General features: G+C 37.9%; 2 protein-coding genes across 2 annotated transcripts; both read left to right on the top strand.

Moving 5' to 3' along the window:
- The first annotated feature begins 1,447 nt into the window (after window positions 1-1,447).
- Window positions 1,448-9,920, top strand: lman2lb (lectin, mannose-binding 2-like b). The gene is made up of 8 exons (XM_028458517.1): window positions 1,448-1,660; window positions 3,202-3,320; window positions 4,755-4,872; window positions 5,844-5,926; window positions 6,016-6,177; window positions 6,972-7,086; window positions 7,217-7,336; window positions 8,074-9,920. Exons 1-8 carry the CDS (start codon window positions 1,456-1,458, stop codon window positions 8,214-8,216), a joined length of 1,065 nt encoding a protein of 354 aa, XP_028314318.1. The 5' UTR covers window positions 1,448-1,455; the 3' UTR covers window positions 8,217-9,920.
- A 1,323-nt stretch (window positions 9,921-11,243) lies between these two features.
- On the top strand, window positions 11,244-19,021 carry LOC114469918 (leukocyte surface antigen CD53-like). The gene is made up of 8 exons (XM_028457814.1): window positions 11,244-11,358; window positions 11,850-11,915; window positions 14,042-14,230; window positions 14,304-14,378; window positions 14,482-14,592; window positions 14,803-14,910; window positions 17,070-17,153; window positions 18,110-19,021. The coding sequence occupies exons 2-8, from the start codon at window positions 11,853-11,855 to the stop codon at window positions 18,176-18,178; spliced, it is 699 nt and encodes a 232-aa protein (XP_028313615.1). The 5' UTR covers window positions 11,244-11,358; window positions 11,850-11,852; the 3' UTR covers window positions 18,179-19,021.
- The last annotated feature ends 1,010 nt before the right edge of the window (window positions 19,022-20,031 follow it).

The raw sequence follows: 20,031 nt of genomic DNA, 5'->3' as shown, positions 1-20,031 counted from the left end.
TTAAAATGCTATTTCATCATAGACTTTCAATTGGAATAAATCATGACTTGATGACAACCTGATTTGCAAACACTCATTGGTTGACATTTTCAAAAAGGCAAATCCCACATACAAAAGGATTATGATGAGTGTTCTAGGCTAAGAGTTTATATAAATCGCTCCAAAGGCTTTTCTGACATGATTAAATAAAGTTTCTAATATCCACCTTTAGACCTCTCATTTAAAGTGCATTGATGTAATAGTTACATATCATTTTAAGAAACAAGGTCAACTTTTGAAACATTTCTAAATATAAAAAACAAAACTTTACTGTAAGATCTAGGAAATGTAAGTTCAATAAAGCAAGCTTTAGATTACTATGATCTCAGATTTTTACTTTGTGTTGCAACAAATAATAGTTTTAAACTTTCTGGATACAAACGTGAAATAGCATCAAGAAACCTGAAACAGGTAAGCCAATATATATACTATTTATATTAGTTTCTGTCTTATCTATGTGATCATTTTGTGTATAATTCAAAAGTAAAACATTTAGGAAAAATATTTGTTTTCAATCTTTAATATGTATGTGCAAAATGAACATGACAACTTATATACAACATGATAAAATACATACATCAAATTCATTCAATTTACAAATTACAGCTACTGCCAGGCTAGTTTTGGCCGTTAGATGGCGCACTTGTATAGCAGGAGACTTTTTTGATGACTTGAATACATTCTCAAATTCATTGAAATGTATTCATTTATTTATTTTAATTAGGTTGGGATATTTTTAAAACATTTCTGGAAAACTTTTTTAAATTGTTTTACCGGACTTTATTAGAAACATGTTGAAACATCAATGTATACTTTTAAAGTGTAAACCTTTTTAAACTCTTAAAAGTAGGTTTGGACACTCGATTCAATATATATAATGAATAATTATTATTATTTGAAACAGTATGAAAAAAAAGTAGTAGTAGTAGTAGTAGTAGTAGTAGTAGTAATAGTAGTAATTTGTTTTCTGAAACATTTCTTATAATATTTTCTCATACTGGACTTACTTACATACTTTTAACAATTTTTATTTAACCATTTCTTATTTTAAAAAGACATTTAGCAAATAATATACTTTACGATGTTTTTAAAATAGTTCACACTAAATCAGGCCGATACATATAGTGAATCATTTCATCACAGTAGACGTACTACAAAAAGTAATACCATTTCACACAGAGCACAAAACTTAAAATACGCTAAAACAAAAACAATAAAAAAAAACAAAAAACAAAAAAAGAAACACCAATAACCCGAAAAACTAAATAAACTCATTCAAAAACACAAAAAATAATTCCTATTCTCTTGATAAAAAAAAATACACAGATTGACAGATTTCCGCATTTTTCAGTGACGTCAGCCACCTGTAAACCTCCACCTCTCACGTGACCTAATCGTAGTAGTGGGAGTGTAAAGATGGCTGCCGCGCTAAGCTCATACGGATCCAGTCTCCTCGGGATTTTCAGTTTTCTTCGCTTCTTGTTTTTCCGGAAGGCTTTCCGTCAGTCCATATGTCTTCTCCTTGTTGTTTGTGTGCTGACGGACCGATCGTTGGCGGATGACTCTATGCCAACGGAGGAGTTTTTGAAGCGGGAATACTCTCTGGCTAAGCCGTACCGCGGTGAGTTAAGCTAAAAGTCACACATCAGTTGCGTCAGAAACTGATCAAAGTCACTGCTAAGACCCAGTTCGGCCCTTTTCAGCATAATTTACCGATTTATTATCTTCTTAAACCAACTAAAGTCAATATTTGTCCTTTCGTGCGTGCGTTGAAGCTACTTTAGGGCGAGACACTCGTAATTACATTTTAATAGTGGTTATTAACTAATGCTAACTATGTCATTACTGTCAGAAAAATGTGAAGTTACGTTACCAACAACATTACCACCTTTTGCTTTAATTTCATGAGGCGAAATAACTGTAAAGCGTAATACCTTTTTGGCGACTGTAGTATCAATAAGTTAACGCCTTAATAACGTAAATTGTAATAAAGTTAATCTATTGTGAATTTTTTAATGCGTGTTTATTAAAATTCTTTAACCATCTGTCAGTTTAGAATTAGTGCTTTTGCTTTGAAGGGTCAGTATATTACGTAATATCCTCCTGACAGTCATGGGGCGAAAGAGCGTTTCACTTCAGTGTTTTTGTGATTTTAAGCTAAACTAGTGCAGTGCCCGTAGAAGTGTGTCTTGCTATAGAAAAGTGGGAGGTTAAGTAGCTTTTTCATGGATGGTTTACATGGGAGCATTAAATCCTCTTTAATTCAGAATAAAAGTTAAATCCTCTTTAAACTGACCTTGTAAACACTCACTTCCTAATGCAAAATTAATTCTGAATTACACACGCAATGCAATTTATTTTTTTATTGTTGTTATTACTACACGCCTTAGTTACAAACTTTGCTCACCGAGGACACCTGTTGGTCAATATTTACGGGGTGTTTTTTTTTTTTTTTTTCTTTTTTGGGATATTAGACACACTAGTTATTTTTCAAAGCCCTTAGTGCAGTCACTCAGCTTTTAACTTAGCCTCAGTTGCCATGACTACCTGTCAACATTGAGTTATTCTGCGGGATGTGGGTTTGGGATGTCCAAACAAATCCAACGTTGCACATTTATGAACCAAGCAGCAGTGTTCTATCTGTATTCTAAATTCTATGAGCTATCCTTCAAGAGGACAACCAAATGGTTTTCCTGAAAAACATCATTAATCCTAAAATAAATAATTCTAAATAAAAAGCTGGATTGTAATGCTCAAAAATGACCATGATTAGAATAACCTATACTTATTTTTCAAAACAATTTTTTAGCATTTGTTTTGCTGCATTTCCCCTTGTGACATTGGCATTGCACATGAAACAAAAGTTCACTTCATCTCATGTTAGCATATGATATCAATGATACGGCCTGGATGTTTTCTCTAAAGCCTGGTAAAATTCTGCTGTAATCATGTTATCTTATTCATTCTTAATCTTGTTCGTGTTCTGAATCCGATTTCAAACCATCCATCCACTTTTTTGTTGAAGCTCATTTTCCTCCAAATGTACCATGTTCATATATATATGTCGGTGTCATCTGGGTGACTGTTTCCAATCTTATAATAAAAACCTTTGGATGGAGGTTTTGCACACAGTTTGATGTACTTGCACATACTGTTTTGCAGGCCTGGGCTTCTCCAGCTCGTCTCAGTGGGATCTAATGGGCACTGCTGTGGTGACTCCTGACTATGTGAGGCTGACCCCGGACCAGCAGAGCAGACAAGGAGCTGTGTGGAGTCGAATCGTAAGCCCACCACTACTTCACAGTGCCCCTTCTTTACAAGTGTCGAACATTTACGCATTCACAGCAAAGTAGTATGATGTACCTATCAAGTGTTCACTTAGAGTTAGACCATCAAACATCACTCAAGCATTAAGTCGACTTTAAATTAACCATTGTTTTATTTTTATTTTTATTTTGCACAATTACAGAATAATACACATTATCACATAAAAGATGGATAAACCGTGCAGGAAAAGGCAGAAAGCTCAAAGATCTTTTTTGAAGCCTTTATCTAAATAGTAATCAGTAAAGAACAGGCAATACAACAGAACTTAAAAAAGAAAAGATATATATATATATATATATCTATATATATAGATATATATATGTAAAACCAAAAGAGAACCTAAGATAAATGAGAAAAATACAAAGCTTACTACAACATAAAAATATAATCAAAAACACAAATGATTGTAAATGTGAATTGTGAATACCTCAATACCAGAATACTCATCCAACATTAATGGATGAGTATTCATCTATTATTGAATGAATAATCTACTAAATGAACAAAAATAAAATGTACCACCATAAAATATACCACAAAGCTCTAGTTACGTACAATCAAAAACTTTTTAAGTCATCTTTTGTAGCATATCAAAGAGTTCACCTAGAATGTGGGTTTATTCAATTAATTTTGCCCTGGTAAATTGAGGAAGTGTACAGCCCTCCCGCTGTAGCCGTCTCACTGTAGAGGGAGGGAGGGCCTGCTGCCTCGGCTCCACAGACAGTGACAGCCGGGGGAGTTGTCGCTTGAAAAGTTCAAATTTTTCAACTTAGAGTGACTAGGTCGCGCAGGACCAAGTCGCAAAAATGGCACAAGTCAGGTCGCTTGAGATCACATCATTTACAGTATGTTGATTTTTAATGTAATTTAGTCATGTTTGGTGTAAAGGTGCGTTCACACCGAACGCGACTTCAGGGCCAATATTCGCTTAAATCACCCATGATGAGTCACTTGAACATTGTCACGTTTTTTGGTCACTGTAGAAGGAGGGGACAGCCTCCGGCTCTACAGACAGTGACGGCCAAGGGAGTTGTCGCTTGAAAAGTTAAACTTTTGCTGGAATTGCTCGAGTCTCGACGCTTGAAGGGATGTAGCTTGACGTTGCGTCATTTACATTGATTTTGAATGTAATCTAGTCACCAGAGTCGGTGAAGTAGCGTTCAGTGTGAACTCACCTTAACGCATCTTCAAATTGTTTTCAATCACCATTCAAAAGTTTACAATATCATGTTTGTACAGTATAATATCCCATTATAATGTGATAGTGATTCACAATATACGCACCGTGCTTCCTCAATAACAGTTTTCTGAGTTTGTATTTGTCTGTTTTGGTCATTTATGAAGTGGGAGTTTTCAGTTGTCCATATACGATACATTTCACTTTCCAGCCCTTACACCTGCGGGACTGGGAGCTGAAAGTGCATTTTAAGATCCACGGCCAGGGGAAGAAGAACTTTAATGGGGACGGACTGGCCTTGTGGTTAACCAAAGATCGCATGCTCAATGGTAAGTAGATGGACTATAGAAATCAGAGCATAAAGTGCTGAGCACACACACGGTTGAACTTTTGCATGTACCGGTTGGTACTCAACAGGTAACTTTTCCAGTTGTGTTTGCTGGAATTATGGTCGATGCATTCAAAGGTTTGACACTCAAAGATTTTTGACTAAAGCCTGATTAGAATCGTGAATGATAATGTAAAGACACCTGCTTGTGGAATTGAATATAGTTGGCTGCAATTTAACATCATGATTTCAAATTTAATGTGTTAGCAAAAATGTGGAAAATCCTGCTACTATTTTTTTGAACAGATACCACAGCACAGTTTAACTTGTGGCCTCAAGGTTTGTAACTTGGCTTCTTTAAAGATTGTTCCTCTTAGGTCGGGGTGTCAAACTCATTGTAGTTCAAGGACCAGTTCGATCACATGTGTGCCCCAGGTTTTAGGTGGGAAAACAATTTCACCATTAATGTGCCCAAGTTTGCACTTCCAGTTATAAATCAGACATGAAGCATGCAAGGTATCAACAATATCTAAGTAATAAGTGACAGATATTTAAATGTCCTTTGATGTATTTATTTTTTGACCAATTTTTATTTAATTTGGGCAGATTTTGTGGAATAACTTGAGAAAAATTGCAGGATTTTGGAAGAATTAGAGTTCTTTCAACAACAATTTACAACTAAATTCTTTAATAATTTATAAATGATTCATTTTTTCTCTGTCAATTGGAGGCCCTTAAGGGCCGGATTTGGCGCCCCGGTTGAGTTTGACACGTGTCTTAGGTCACCTGTGTACATCAGTCTTTGTCCCAAACACTTGTCGAAGCTTATAGATATTACAACAAACGTTCTAACTTTTCTCTCAGTTAACTCTTAACTATCTTAGATGATCTGACCCTGTTCACAGTAATCCTCGTTTCATGTCTCCTGATTGGGCACAAACTGTTCTAATCCCACCCTGTGTTTGTCTGAAGGTCCTGCGTTTGGCAACATGAATCAGTTCGTTGGACTTGGAATATTTGTGGACACTTATCCCAATGCTGACAAAAGCCATGATGTGAGTTGGCACGTTTAGGTTTGTTGTTGAAGGAGATAAAACCTGCAGAAAGTTACACACGACGTGTCCACCATGTTTTTTGCCCACAGAGAGTCTTTCCTTACATCTCAGTGATGCTCGGCAACGGGACTGTGATGTACGAACACGATCACGACGGACGAACCACCGAGCTCGGAGGATGCTCAGTGACTGTGCGCAACTCCGTCCATGACACTTTTCTCCTCATCAGATATTCCAAACGTCGCCTCACGGTACAACACGAAAGACTGTAGCTGGGTTTCCATTACAGATACAGATACAGTGACATTTTTAAATGTCAACAAAGTATAATTGCGCTTTGTTTCCATTGAAGCTTGTTTTTGGGCAAGAGCCTCGTAACTCCTGTGAGACTTCGCTGCAGGAAGACGGACGCTCCAAACCTCCTTATAACACTCTGTATTCCTTTGGTGTTTCACGTCTAACGTGGCAGTATTAAGTTTTATGTACAATGCTAAGAAATCTCCCAGTCTCCACTTCTGTTTACACGTACCACATCATGTTTTCTCGGAGCGAAGTGATCATGTCACATTCTGTGCCATGTATTTGTGGAAAAAGTGTTTCCATGGCGCTTTTGCGACACATTTCAATATCGAAACATCTCAAAATGCTCCTCACGAAAGTGTCAAAAATTTTTTAGCAATATTTGAGTGTTTTTTTAAATGAAGGTGTTCTCATCACCAGTTTTTATTGCACTTTTTAGATTTTGTGCATTTCCTAGGGTAATGGACACACAGCTTGTGTTTGCACTTTGTGTTGACAATGAATGCATTACTGTGTAAACCTCAGACATGATGTTTGAGCCTTTGAAGCCTTGACTATCTACAAACCAACCAACCAACCAAGAAATCTATGAAATTATAATTATTCAAGCTATATTAGGTCTTAACATGCATCCATCTGTTAATTCTACCATAAAAGGAAATGTGCAGAAACTGTTTGCTGAGTCCAATGCTCTTAATTGGTTTCTCTCCTCCTGTTTTGCATATTGTGCTCCTCCTCCTTTCAGATCATGGTTGACGTTGAAGGTAAGCAGCAATGGACAGATTGTGCTGACATCACTGGGCTGCAGCTGCCATTAGGCTACTTCTTTGGTGCCTCGTCGGCAACGGGAGACCTGACGGGTATGAAACCCTTGATGAATTGTTAAAGACTTGCATTCTTATGAAGAACAAATATATTTCTGAACAACTGTTGTTTAGGTTTGATTGTTTTGAATTGAATTGACTTCCAGTGTCTTAATTGTGCATCTAGACAACCACGACATCATCTCCATGAAGTTGTACCAACTGGATGTGGAGCAGACTCCTCAGGAGGAGGAGGAGGAGGAGGAGGAGGTCACCCTCCCCAGAGTGGACATGTCGCAGTTTGAGGGTACAGGCACCATGTCCTTCCTCCCTTAGAGCAGTGGTTCTCAACCTTTAGCCTTCGACCCCCAAAACAAAGGGGCCAGAGACTGGGGCCCCCACTGTTACTGAAGGTGGCTGAATAATAATCCAGGAAGTTATCCAGGAAGTTTATTATATTTTGCCCCTATTTATGATGTAAGTCCTTGTTTTAATCAGAAGTAAAATGGGTGGAAAAGGTGGTGAAATGGGATTTTAAAAACCACAAAAATTGGTTACAAGTTAGAGTAGCCAAAACGAACAGAAAAAGTGGTAAGAAAAAAAATTCAAAGTGTCAACATTGGAACAGTTAGTTTAAACTTGCAAATAATGGGCATGACAAATTGAGAATGTGGTTAAATTGGCAAAAAATAAGCATCAAATAGGGTGAAAAGAGGTTAAAAGTGACAATAATGGGCCACCATAATGTGAAATGCCAAAAATGTCTGAAAAAATGTGCAGGAAAGACATTGAAGTTTAATGGTGAAGTTGCAGAAATGGGTGTAATGTAGCAAAAATGCATTTAAAAGAGCAAAAATATGGCAAAGAAAAAGGTAAAAATAAGCTAAAATGGGCTCAAATTGTTTAAAAAAATATTCTTAGTTTCTTGAAGGCATCTGGCTACACCCTCCCAGTGTCTCACGACCCCAAGGTTGAGAACCCCTGCCTGAGAGCACATCATAAAGTCCTGTTCAATACAAACATCTTTTTACCTTTACATCACAGTGAAAGTGGAAGAGAAAGGGATGAGCACCGTCCATCTCTTCTTCACCTTCATCTTCTCGGTGCTCGGTCTTTGCCTGCTGGTCGTGGTCGGGCTGATCATCTACAGCCGCTGGAAGGACAACAGACGCAAGCGTTTCTATTGATGATCGTAAATCGGGTTCTAATCTCAAATGATTCACCTGGGAAACAGTGCAAAGGGTTTTTTTCTCTACTGAACCTTGTTACTCAGATTAAACTTAAATAACAATGACATGAGTTTAACCCTGGAGCCAAGAGAACAACAACAGCATGAAGTGATGCGACATTTTAAACTGAAACTTGAAGATAAAGCTGCTAGCGTGGTAATGAATCCCAAGCACAGCTGAACTAATAGGGGCCGTTTGCATCGCCTGACAAACTCCAAAAGTGGAAGCAGAAATCTGATGCTGGACATGCTACTGGATCTCAGAGAGGGGGAACTATGTACAGCAGCAACAGAGCAGAAGCTTTGTTAAAGCAATAAATTACACTAGTTTTAAACCATTTTCAAAATACGTTTGACCACATGTGAACTCATTTAGGTAAACTGACAGGAAACCCATTCGTAGCTCACCTAGAGGTTCCTTCTGTGACTTTTTATTTTTCTACATGTGTAAGGCTGGAGTCTTTAGAGTAAATTGTAGTTGGCTCTATTTACTGTTCGATCCAGTTTAAGCTGTGAACACAGACTATCTTGTGGATTCTTGTACACTTGCTGCTGCACTGAAAACGCGCTCCTTTTTTTGAGTCGGGCCAAACATCCAAAAAAGCTGAGTAAAAGAAACCATTTGTTGTCCTTTTTGTTTTATGTTTTTATTAAGCTACGTAGAGGGGCTGAAACCAGCTCATTTGGGATCCATCATTCTTTGCTCTACTGGTTTGTGTGCTGACACACTGTGGGGTCATCATTTTGGTTTTTCTGTCTGAGCGGGGGCTTTAGGTGTGTCAGGAGGAGAGAACCCACCTGGTCCTGAGTCGCCTAAAGGGTCTTCCTCTATTTAGGTTCGGCTCCTCTGACATTTCTCGCTCTCCTGTGGCAGACGTTTGGTTGAGGTACTGGCAAATAAAAGTCACTTTTTGTCTTGACTTTTTGCCATGGCTTCAAGCCATTTGTGATGTGGGGGCTTGTCCAGCATAATGTCATAATGTCCTGTCAGTAATAGAACTTTTAAATGTTTTAGACCAGCCACAACGGGAAAACAAACACAATGATGATCTTACAGGGTCATTCCAGTTTGGCACTTGGTCAGGTTTGATTTGCTTTAGTGCTTCAGATTTTCCTTTTCCACAATGCACTGAAATACTTCCCTGTTCTTCCTCAGTCGTTCAGTGTCGGGCCAGGGTTTTGATTAAAAAATGTCTTTAAAATCTGTTTTTTGAAATGTAATTTTCTATTTAACCACAAAAGTGTCATTAAGATTTAAAATCTTTTTCGTGGTGGCCCATATTGGATTTGAACCTGCAACCCTCACTTCCTTAACCTTTAGGCCACCACTTTCCTCTGTTTCTGTTTTGATCAAGTTGGATTTTAGAAAAAATTGCGAAAATGCATCATGAACCACTTTTTAGTTTCTCTGCCAAAATGTGTTTTTCCTTGAACTTTGACGCATTAACAGTCTTGTATGAAACTCAGTGTGTGTTTTAAAAGCAAAACTGGCTCCTACCAGTTTTTCTCCCTCGCCCATATTTACCCACTTGAAGGAAAGAAAGAAATACACTGTGAGCCAGGATGGAGACAATCTGCAAACAACATAATTACCTAAATAAAAATGTTACGCTAATTCTGCTAAAATTATATGTTTTGTTTAATTAAAAGTTTAATTTTCATGTTTTTTTGTACTGTTTAATTTTATTTCACATTTTAACTGTTATAACACAATTCACGTTATATTTAAAAGGTAAACATTGTATATATATAAAGTTTGTTACACTTCATTCATATTGGAGGTTTGATCTGGGACTTTGCTGTGATAGCTATATGCAAGCCCTCCAAAATTGTCCATTTACCTGTTCCTACTGATGGAAATTGCAAGTTACACCCTTGAGGCGTTGCCAACACAATGATATGTATTAAATTGTCTTATTGTTGCCAAAAATCTTTGGGGGTCCCCAAATGGGCAGCCACATTAGACTATCATAAATGTATCTTCAGTGGATAAAGAACCCATGGTTAAAGGGCTGTTCAACTAGCTTTAATGATTGTAGGACCATTTCTATAGTTATTCTACAGTATAGATCTACACGTGTAGTGCAAAGTGTCAGTAATGTAAGACATATTGCATCTAGATTATAGACTTGTCCAGAAATCCCTTTGGATGAATGTATAATGTTGAAATCAAACGATTTCTGACAAGTATTCAAACTAATTTCTGCACATAATTATACAGACATTTATTCTCATTTAAAAGAGAGGCTGTAAAAAAGGATTGGGTGGTAAAACCAAAATTTTATGATGCTGAGGGTGAAATCGTCCATTTTGCGCTAATTTACAGCTTTTAATCTATGACTAAAAAATGCATCTTCAAGACACAAGTTTTATCTTAAAAAAAAAAGAGTAGAAAAACTTAACCATAAAAGGCATTTCACAAGGACAAAAACTAAAAATGTACATTTTGATTTGATGTTGACCAGTACCTACACAGTGTGTTATCTTCATAGTCTGCACGCTACAGTGTACATTTATACCTTTCATAACAAAAGCACAACATACTTTTCCTATTGGATACAACAACATTTTTGCAACTCATGGAAAATCGTTTTGCGACTCACTCTTGGTTCCCAAGACACAAGATGAGCACGACTTCTGCTTCAGGAAGACAAATGAGCTGGAAAGACTATATAATCTGATGGTTTTGAGTCTAAAATTCCTTCCTCTATAAGGTTTCTTTCCCATCTTTACTGAGGCATGGAGGCGGGAGCATCATGCAGCTGCAGTTCTGCAGGAACGGTAACTGCAACGTAAAACAGGGAAAACTCACAGATACCACCAAGCTCTGCTGGCATTGACTGCGGAGAAGAAAACACACAATTTGTCTCTTTATGAAGGTCATCTCGATGCCCCTCCTCCTTTTTCTCTGTTGCTTGATTGATCAAAGACTTCGACCCCCTTTCCTCCTCCTCCTTCTCCTACTTGTCCTTTTCCTTCTATTTTTCTCTTCCTCCTCATACCTGTCTGTCATCAGTGGACTCTGGGCATGTAAAGAGGAGCACCATAATATAATTTTTTGTATCTGTCACTGGGATACTGCTGGATACAGTGCATTTACGGTAAGCACTTTTCCCTCTTTGGTTCACCTTAGATATAAAAGTAATACCCCAAAGCTGTCAAAAAAAGCTCAAAACATTTTAGGCTTTTAAAAGTTGTATAATATTGTTTTATTTCTCTGTAGGTGAGTTTCAAATATACCCACTGACAGGACATGTGGTTATAAATGTTACAGCTTAGTTGCCTTAGAAAAGGTCAATTTTAATACACTTTGAGTGTTTTCTGGTGCAAACTTGCCACAAATGTTTAATCTGGATTTAAAAGCAGGTACAAGTGATTGTCTAGAGCTTGAATAGGTCACAGGTGTCCATTGTGGCTCCTGATTCAGTGTTGCCACATCAAACAGTGATGTCCTGTAAACAGTGCCATGAACAGGAGCTGCAACGGCACGTTGTTTCCCCTCTGACAAATTGGACTGTATGTGTGTGTTTTTCTACTGGTGTTCATCAGATTCATTGACACAAACTTGTGCACTCTTTTTGATCTCGTGTAGAAGATGAACAGCTCCTGGGTGAGCTGCCTGAAGTCTCTGATGGTGGCTCTACACTTCTTCTGTTGGGTAAGTGGTCAGCACTAATGGGCCTGGCAGGGTTGTCTCAGACATTATTCACACCCATTTTTTGTTTGCTTTATGTGTTATATAAGTCTTTTGTGAATTTTTCATAAAAAAAAATGCATTTGCAATGATTTGGTCCCTTTCCACATTCACCACACTCACAGGATCTGTGGAAGCGTCAGTTTACATCAGGGGTCACCGACATGGTGCCCGGACCATGTGAGGGGCCCTCACGAGTTCTAGTCACCAATGATCTCCATTTAAAATCTGATTGGTTTTCTAGGATTCAAACTCATGAGTTGAATACAGGTGTCAGATAATGTAGTTAGTACTTTGTAAAGTTAAATGATGCTGATGAAGTGTTATTACCAAAATAACATATTTAAATGTTAATTTTCATTGAAACATTGTGACAAATATTTTTAAGTGTTGGTCAGTGGTATGGTATATATAATATGACATGATATAAGATCCATTTTTAAAAAACATAAGGTGGGTTTTCTATTAAATTGAATGCAAATTAAACATTTGCATAAATTATGAGAAATAAAGTGTTCCATGTTGAAACCTCAACAGTTCCTATGTTTTTAAGCTACTGCTATCTTCGTTATCCTAACCTTTAATTAAAGTGATACCATGAAAATGTAGTATTTAAGAAGTGCTTTTCTAACAGGTAGCCCTTCGGACTATTGAGTACCTATGAAGTAGCTCACAGTTTCAGATTGGTGACCCCTGGTTTAAAGGAAACCGATAAGTACAGTAAGAACTTTATTTGCATAAATTGAATAAAAATAACAGACATGCCCTTAATTTGACTTCCAGGTGGAGATCTGGTACTTTTGTGTGACAAATGTCATGTTCTCCCTATTCTTGTCTTCCTACTACAGTCCAATGTATGTAAGGATGGTGATACTCAACTGAGATGACTAAGACAGCTCAAGTGAAAGACTATAAATGTAACCTTCACTAGTAGGAATGAGAGGCGATTTAGAAGCTGCATATGTAACACAAACACTTTAAACGTACACTTGTGGAGGTCGACATGGTTGAGAAAGTGATGTAGTGATACTGGGCTGATTGAGTAAAACTCCTAATCGGTCAAAGTTGTTCAGTTAAGAATGCAAATGCAATTTGGGTTGGTTGAAAACAGAGACCCATTTTAAGTGTTATTGTATTAAAGCTGCAGTATGTAAGTGTTTTTTGGCATCATTTGCTGAAAAATCCATAATCATCTTTGAGCATATTGCAATCCAAAGTGTTGTGAGTAAGCAGTGGATCTCTTCTCTTTCTCCTGGCCCTGTAAATGAAGTTTAGAAATCCAGGAGCGTGATGCTGGATTTCAGCCAATCAGAGATCTTTCTACCAACACGTGCGCTCCGTGGGCTGTTTTGGGTGTTACTATTGGCTGCTCGACTGAAGTCGGGCGAGTTCACATGCCATTGAGAGTAAAAGTGCAATGGCGCATGTCCCAGCAGAAGTCCCCATGACTAGACAGGGTCTGCCCCACGTACTGGTTTCAGAGGGTGAGTGAGAACAGATGAGATATATCGCGTGTAAACCTAAGAGAAGCTTATTTAAAGTGGAGAGAACAGACACAAGTAATTTTACAGTCTGGATGTGGAGTGGTGGTTGTCAGTCCGCTCAGAGCGGCAGGCGCAGCTGAGATCACAGCCGCCTGTGTCGGTTGTGTGGCGGGGACTAGCTGACGGCAGCAGCCGTTACTCAGGGCAGTAACTAAAGAGTGATATGTACATTCATGTCAGAGTCTATAAAACACCAGATAACTTTCCACAAACACAAGTTAAAGTCACTGCATTTATCACTAGTCTCTATTGAGAAAAAAGTTGCTAACAGCGTTCACAACTACACCGGTAAGGGAGGTTGAGTTTCCGATTCGGTTTCGAAATACGGAGACAGGATTCTACATACTGCAGCTTTAATAAGGCATTTTCAGTATATAGTTACATTGTCTCTTTATCAGAATGTCTGTCTTCCCATTTCATTGTATCTTTTGTACAATGATGACAAAATGTGTTTCTTTCTATTTGAGAGTACCTTTCCCACCAGTCCAGTCTCTAAATGTTTTATTCTTTATTAATAATAATAATGTTGTTGGCATTTGTGTTTAGCTGTGTGGGGCCTTTGTTGTGGCCTTCGGAGAGTTTCAGATGATGAACTCCAGATTCGCTTCCCTCGTCACCAGCTTCTGGCCTATCTACCCCGCCAACACTCTGGTGGTCACTGGCACTATTGTTACCTGCATTTGCTACCTGGGGATCCTGGGAGGCATGAGGGAGAACCGCTGCATGATGATCACAGTCAGTGACAAAGCAGTTCTTCTCTTATTGACTGAGACACAGCAGTTTAATCCTGTTCACATTGTGAATGCAGTTTTACGTCCTTTTGTTCATCCTGATGCTGGTGGAGCTGGCCATGGCCCTGGTGTTCCTGGTCTACAGCAGAGAGGTGAGCTTCATTGTGGATTCAACACTTAAATCAGCCTCAGAATCACTACCTTTAACATCCACCAGGCAGCAGTATAGACCAGCTGTGTCTTCTTGTCACACAGATCAACACATACTTTGAGAGAGATCTGATGGAGAGTTTGGAGATCTACAGGCAATCCAGTCCAGGGGGCAACCAGACTATTAAAGATGACTTTGATGCTGTCCAATACCTGGTAACCAAAGGATTCACAACTCTACTTTGATCTAAGTCATCAATCATTAAACGTTTTTCACTAAATAGGTATACACAGAATTTTCTATAATGACATGTTTTTTATTACTAATGTTTTAAGGCTGATGTTCACAGACACTAGTCATCGGTTTCTTGGCATACACTTTTGTTCAGATACGATAAATGTTCCTTGTTGTTTGTTTTTTGACAGTTCAGGTGCTGTGGGGTTAAAAGTCAAGCTGACTGGAGGGGGAACGTCCCAATCTCCTGTTGCATCAATGATCCTTGTAACTCAGTCATTCACACCAACTGGGAAGAGGTGACTTCTTTCATCCCTAACATTAAAACACTTAGGGGAGGATTCACTAAATGTTTAGGGGTACTAAAATGTGTGCAAACATAACTCCACGCACTAATAAGGGGTACAAACCCTAGGGAATCAGGATTATGCGTGTTCAGCACGTCACAATGTGCCCACAATCCATTTAGCGCGTTTCACTCTGATGAACATGTAAAGTAGGTGGATCTCATAAGGAGCGCAAAAAAATGGGAGGAAGAAATGCAAATAAATTAATGCAGGGGACGCAATGCAATTCATCAATCCAGGAACTGTTTGCGGTAACTGCTTTATGCGCCGCAAATAGTACGACCCACAGGCAGGTCTAAACTCACACACAGAGATCAGCTGCACTGAATGTTGACACAAAACACAGCGGAGGTGGAAAAAAATTGCTCCAGTTAACCTTTCTAGAATAAGAAAATAATTTCAATAAAACAATTGTTCATATTAACAACCACTGAATAAGAAAATGCAGAGTAAATGTGTGTGTGAGGGAGAGAAAAAGCTGGACATGTGGAATCTGGTGTGGCTGCGGTGCAGAGAGGATGCTGTGCGCGGAGCTCCATGGCGGTCGCTCCAGACACACCGCTCCACTGAGCTCCTGTGTCTTTCTCTCCATGTTTTGACCGTCAAACTCTAGTGTCGCGTTGATGGCAAGAGCATCAGTCCAGAATCAGCTGACCAGCTGCGCAATTTACGTAGTGATGGCACAATTTTCACAAATGAGGGCGCGTGACAAGCGCTCTCAGGAGCTCAGACCTGCTGAATGACGCTCAGTAGATCATCTTCAAATGGTGCTAATCGACTGATTGACAGACTGTGTTGCTGCATTAACTCCGATCAATGGCATCAATAGGATGGTTTCTGTCCAGATCTGCCTGTTTTCCATGAATTGATAAGAGCAAAGTTACAGGACCTGGCGAAGCACCCACATTAAATTATGTTGTTGTTGGGGTTTTTTTTTGTTTTTTTAAAACGAATATTTTTTTTTGTTTATTTGGTTTTCTACATTAATAAATGTTTGTGCAGCAGACAGAGAAGTCCACCAGCCTCCAATTGAACTTCTTGAAATGTAATGTGCTTCTGTGTATTCACCTTTGCACATTGAACGAGCAAAATGTTCATTTAAACAGGGCGGTCTCAACCACATCTATGCATTAGTGAATTCCCCACAGCAGGTGTGGAAACAGCGCCACCAAAGGATTTAGGGACGCACATGGTTTACCACCCTTTATTTCAGATCTTAGCGATTCCGCCCCTTAGGCTTTTATTTACATTACCTCTAGTTAAGAGGAGGTAATTTAATACTCAGCCTCAAATCGGACATCTACATAGTTTGTTTGCTGATGATGCACCTTTATTTCTAATACTTCATATTTCAAGCAGGATTGTTAGCAGGCTCATTGTACGATGAAGGAATCTGAATATAAAGTGACTTATACTTCAGAGCGATTTATTTGTGGATTTTTCAGCACCATCTAGCAAGTAAAAATGTCAATTTGCGAGTCACTTGAAAATGTGTGAAAGTGAAATCATATAGACTTCTCACTAAGCTAGGAACCCGGTAAAAGCCTGTTTACATTTGATTTCTAAAAGTATACCAAGCCACCTCAAAACAGTGTAATAGTAAATTATTTTTGTATTCTTTGGAAGTCTAACAATATCCTGAGTTCAATCGTTGCCTAGAAAGTACCGATATATGGTATTATACACTCTGGCAAACTTGTAAGTACTGGAAAAGTACTTACAAGAACTAAAAGGCTGAATTTTTTTTTCATCCTTCATACATTGGCCTCAGGAAAATTATACAGCCTGGTTTACACTATTTAGTATGATTCAAAAATAAGATTTACTGCTTATAAGGTGTCTTTTTATGATTTTTCAAAAGTTGTTAAATAACAACTTGTGAAGTAAAATCTTATCAGCAAACAAATTACTTTGACATCCAACACATCTAATATCTACTGTATTAAAGCAGTTGAAGTTGATCCATTTTGTAAAATGTGGGATGGAATGTGTGATTGATTGGTTGAATGAAGACGATTCTACATGTCAGCTTTATCTGAATAGGAAAAATGACTATTTGCAAGTTGTTTGAGTTGGGGCACATCATTTAAAATACATTTCTTGCTTTTCAGGGGTGTCTTGAGAAGTTGAGGGACTGGTTTTCCAGAAATTACCTGAGCACAGGAGCTGGTGTCATCACCATGTTCATCCTTCAGGTACAATACTGTAATTGTTGCAATGGTGTTTGGTCACTTGTCTAGATTATAGACACCAAATAATTATTTAATATTTATTTAATTTAAAAAAAAAAAAAAACGCTAACATTTTCACTATATATGAACTTCTTCGCAATGGGGTAACTGTCAGCTTAATTTATCTTTCATGAATGTTGTTTTTTTTTTTAAAGAGTAGAGCAATGAACATTTTGTTAAATATTGAGCAAAAAAAAATAAATTACAATAAGAAAATGTTAGTTTACAACTGTGGAAATTGACTCACATACTCCTCGGACAAAAGCCCTCAGGTCTATCCACCTCTCACGAAAGTCCATTTAGCATAGGCGTGTCAAACTCAAGGTTCGTGGGCCAAGTGCGGTCAGCCAAAGTGTTCAATCCGGACCGCAAGAGGATTTTTTTCAAAGTGAAAATTTATTACAAATCTAATTAAATTCCACAGTATGTGAAGACTGTGATGAACCTCTTGTGACAGGGAGATTACATTGTGAAAAATTGCAGGTTTTTTTTCTAAAAACCTGCAATTTTTCACAAATAGTTGTACATAATTACCACAAATTACATTGATGATTTTTGTTTGAGAAAAGAAAAGAACAAAAAAAGAAAACTGCAGGTCACAACATCAAATAGTTTCAAAGTTACGTAATAATCTTGATCATTTTCAAGAAGGATTTGGTATTTTTCATGTTCGACCCACTTCAAATTTAACCAGGTAAATTAATTTAACATTGGATTTTCTTCATTGCTTTCGTCACACCAACAACAACTACTAGATGGTGCCATCTGATCACTGGTAAAATAACGCAAAACTGTTGGGAGGTTATCTTAACATTGACCAGTTTCTTTCTTTAAAACCATTCTGTTAATTAATATCTATATGTAAAATCTGAGATGAGTTTACCACCTGGATTCACTGACAAGCTTTTATTTGTTTCCAGTTTGTTTGCTTGAGCATCACCATCCCACTCTTTTGCCACCTCAGCCGGCACGGACTGGGCTACCAGTGAAAATGACCTTTAAGCCTGCAAAGAACCTGCAATTTTTACATTTTTTTCCCCACATAATAACAGTCTAGTTTTTTTTTTTACTGTCAGCTTTCTTTCTTCCTTTTTTTTTTTTTTTTTTTTTTAATCAATCCATCTGAGAGCCGCTTATTTTCTGCTATTATCAGAAGCCAACAGAGGAGGCTGAGGGTGGAAGCTGATTATCACTATCACTGAGAGGCTGTGTGAGGGGACAGAACATTAACTGTGATATAGAGGGCTTTAAATTCACAGATAGGTCACGACTCATGACTGTGTGCCAACTCTGTACATTTAAAATCTATCATTGCACTAAAGTCCTATCCAAATGAGAATACTATCTCTATAAGATTCCTTTAGATGAGTCGTAAATACGTGACAGCCTGACCTCAGGTAAATTAGCACCTGATTCCCAGCAGATTTACTGCTCCTCCTCCCAAGCTTTATCTTTGCAGGGGAAACGACTGAAGCAGGACATTATTTCTGAAAATGCCTTAATTATGGGCGGGGCTCCTGGGGCAGTTAAGACACGCCCAGGCTATACTACGAAATCTCCAAAGAACAATCTATGCTATGCTAACTAGCTACTTAATACTCAATATATCTCTTTGCCAGCAAAACGTAAGATTGTTCAATGACGTCACAGAATCTCGTTCTCAGCCAATAGCAACATTTAGTTGCAATAGCCAGGTTTTAAACTCCCTCGAGCAGAGATAGGCAACTTCTATCAGAGCGGGGCCCACAAAAATGTCATTGTCTGATCCGAGGGCCACATCATCAACATTCATATTAGCATTTAGAATAAAGACCAATCTCAGCATTAACACACAAAAGAACATAAAGTTTTGTCTTTTTTTTTTTATACCTTTTGTGAAGGTTTTCTTGGTGTTTTTAGACATTTTATTTGTTTTTGGATTCATTTAATCTATTCTCTTGTCAAAAACACACATTTTTGTCACATTTTTGTGTGTTTATTGAGTGTGTTCTAGAAACATAAGGATATTACTACAGCCATTATTGATACAGCACACTGGGCCTCATTCTCTGAAAATAAAATGATGATACACAGGACATACATGTGTTGAAACTGTTAACCTTAGTTCAAATGAGTATAAACCTTTTAATATCGAAATGTTAAGTACATCAATACACTACATATTCCTGTTATATTTTTGTGTTATTGTTGTCATTGTGTGTGTCTTTGAAGTCCTTTTGTATATGTTGTTGTATTTGTAGTCATTTTGTGTTCAAGTGGTTGTTTAGTGTGTCTTTGTTATCAATTTGTGTACTTTTGTTGACATTTCGCTGTCGTTTTCTGTGTTTCTGGAGTTTTGTGTGTTGTGGCTTCAAATAACTTCCAACTTCATGAATTACAATTTTGTTTTAGGGGCCTCACAAAATGAGACCAAGGGACGAGTTCATACAGGTTGTTGTTGATACATCGTGTGTGCAGAACTTTGAGTGAGAACTGATATGTGATTGGCTAACATACTGTGGGTGTATATTTTTGTTAAAGCCATTGTGTGATTTGACACACACAGAGTAAGTAAAATGACTTGATTATCATATGAAAAAATCTGTAACTTCTCATTCATCTCCTGCTTTTGCTGAACCCGCTTCAACCCTGTGTTTGAGAGTTAGTTTATGACGGTGTTTTAATTTAGCTCGTACTCATATTATCTGGTGACCAATTTTTGGTCAATCTTTTGCTTCCAACTTCATGGGGACACTGGGGTGAACTAGAAAAGAGATTGTGGGCAAGGCCAAGTCGCCCAACAGCAGTGCCTGACCTCATAAATGCTCTACAAAATGAATGGGCACAAATGAAAAACTCTCCA

The sequence above is a fragment of the Gouania willdenowi genome, chromosome 9 (assembly GCF_900634775.1).
Source record: "Gouania willdenowi chromosome 9, fGouWil2.1, whole genome shotgun sequence".
In the NCBI taxonomy this organism is placed as follows: domain Eukaryota; kingdom Metazoa; phylum Chordata; class Actinopteri; order Blenniiformes; family Gobiesocidae; genus Gouania; species Gouania willdenowi.
Note: the sequence above shows the minus strand (reverse complement) of the source record. Positions and strands in the feature narration are given on the sequence as shown.

Bases quoted from the DNA above. Each gene is read 5' to 3' on its own strand.
- lman2lb (XM_028458517.1), top strand. From the start codon at position 1,456: ATGGCTGCCGCGCTAAGCTCATACGGATCCAGTCTCCTCGGGATTTTC. The intron at 1,661-3,201 runs GTGAGTTAAGCT...ACTGTTTTGCAG, and splicing joins TCTGGCTAAGCCGTACCGCG to GCCTGGGCTTCTCCAGCTCG. The intron at 6,178-6,971 runs GTACAACACGAA...TCCTCCTTTCAG, and splicing joins ATTCCAAACGTCGCCTCACG to ATCATGGTTGACGTTGAAGG.
- LOC114469918 (XM_028457814.1), top strand. From the start codon at position 11,853: ATGAACAGCTCCTGGGTGAGCTGCCTGAAGTCTCTGATGGTGGCTCTA. The intron at 11,916-14,041 runs GTAAGTGGTCAG...ATTTGTGTTTAG, and splicing joins CTCTACACTTCTTCTGTTGG to CTGTGTGGGGCCTTTGTTGT. The intron at 14,231-14,303 runs GTCAGTGACAAA...TTGTGAATGCAG, and splicing joins ACCGCTGCATGATGATCACA to TTTTACGTCCTTTTGTTCAT.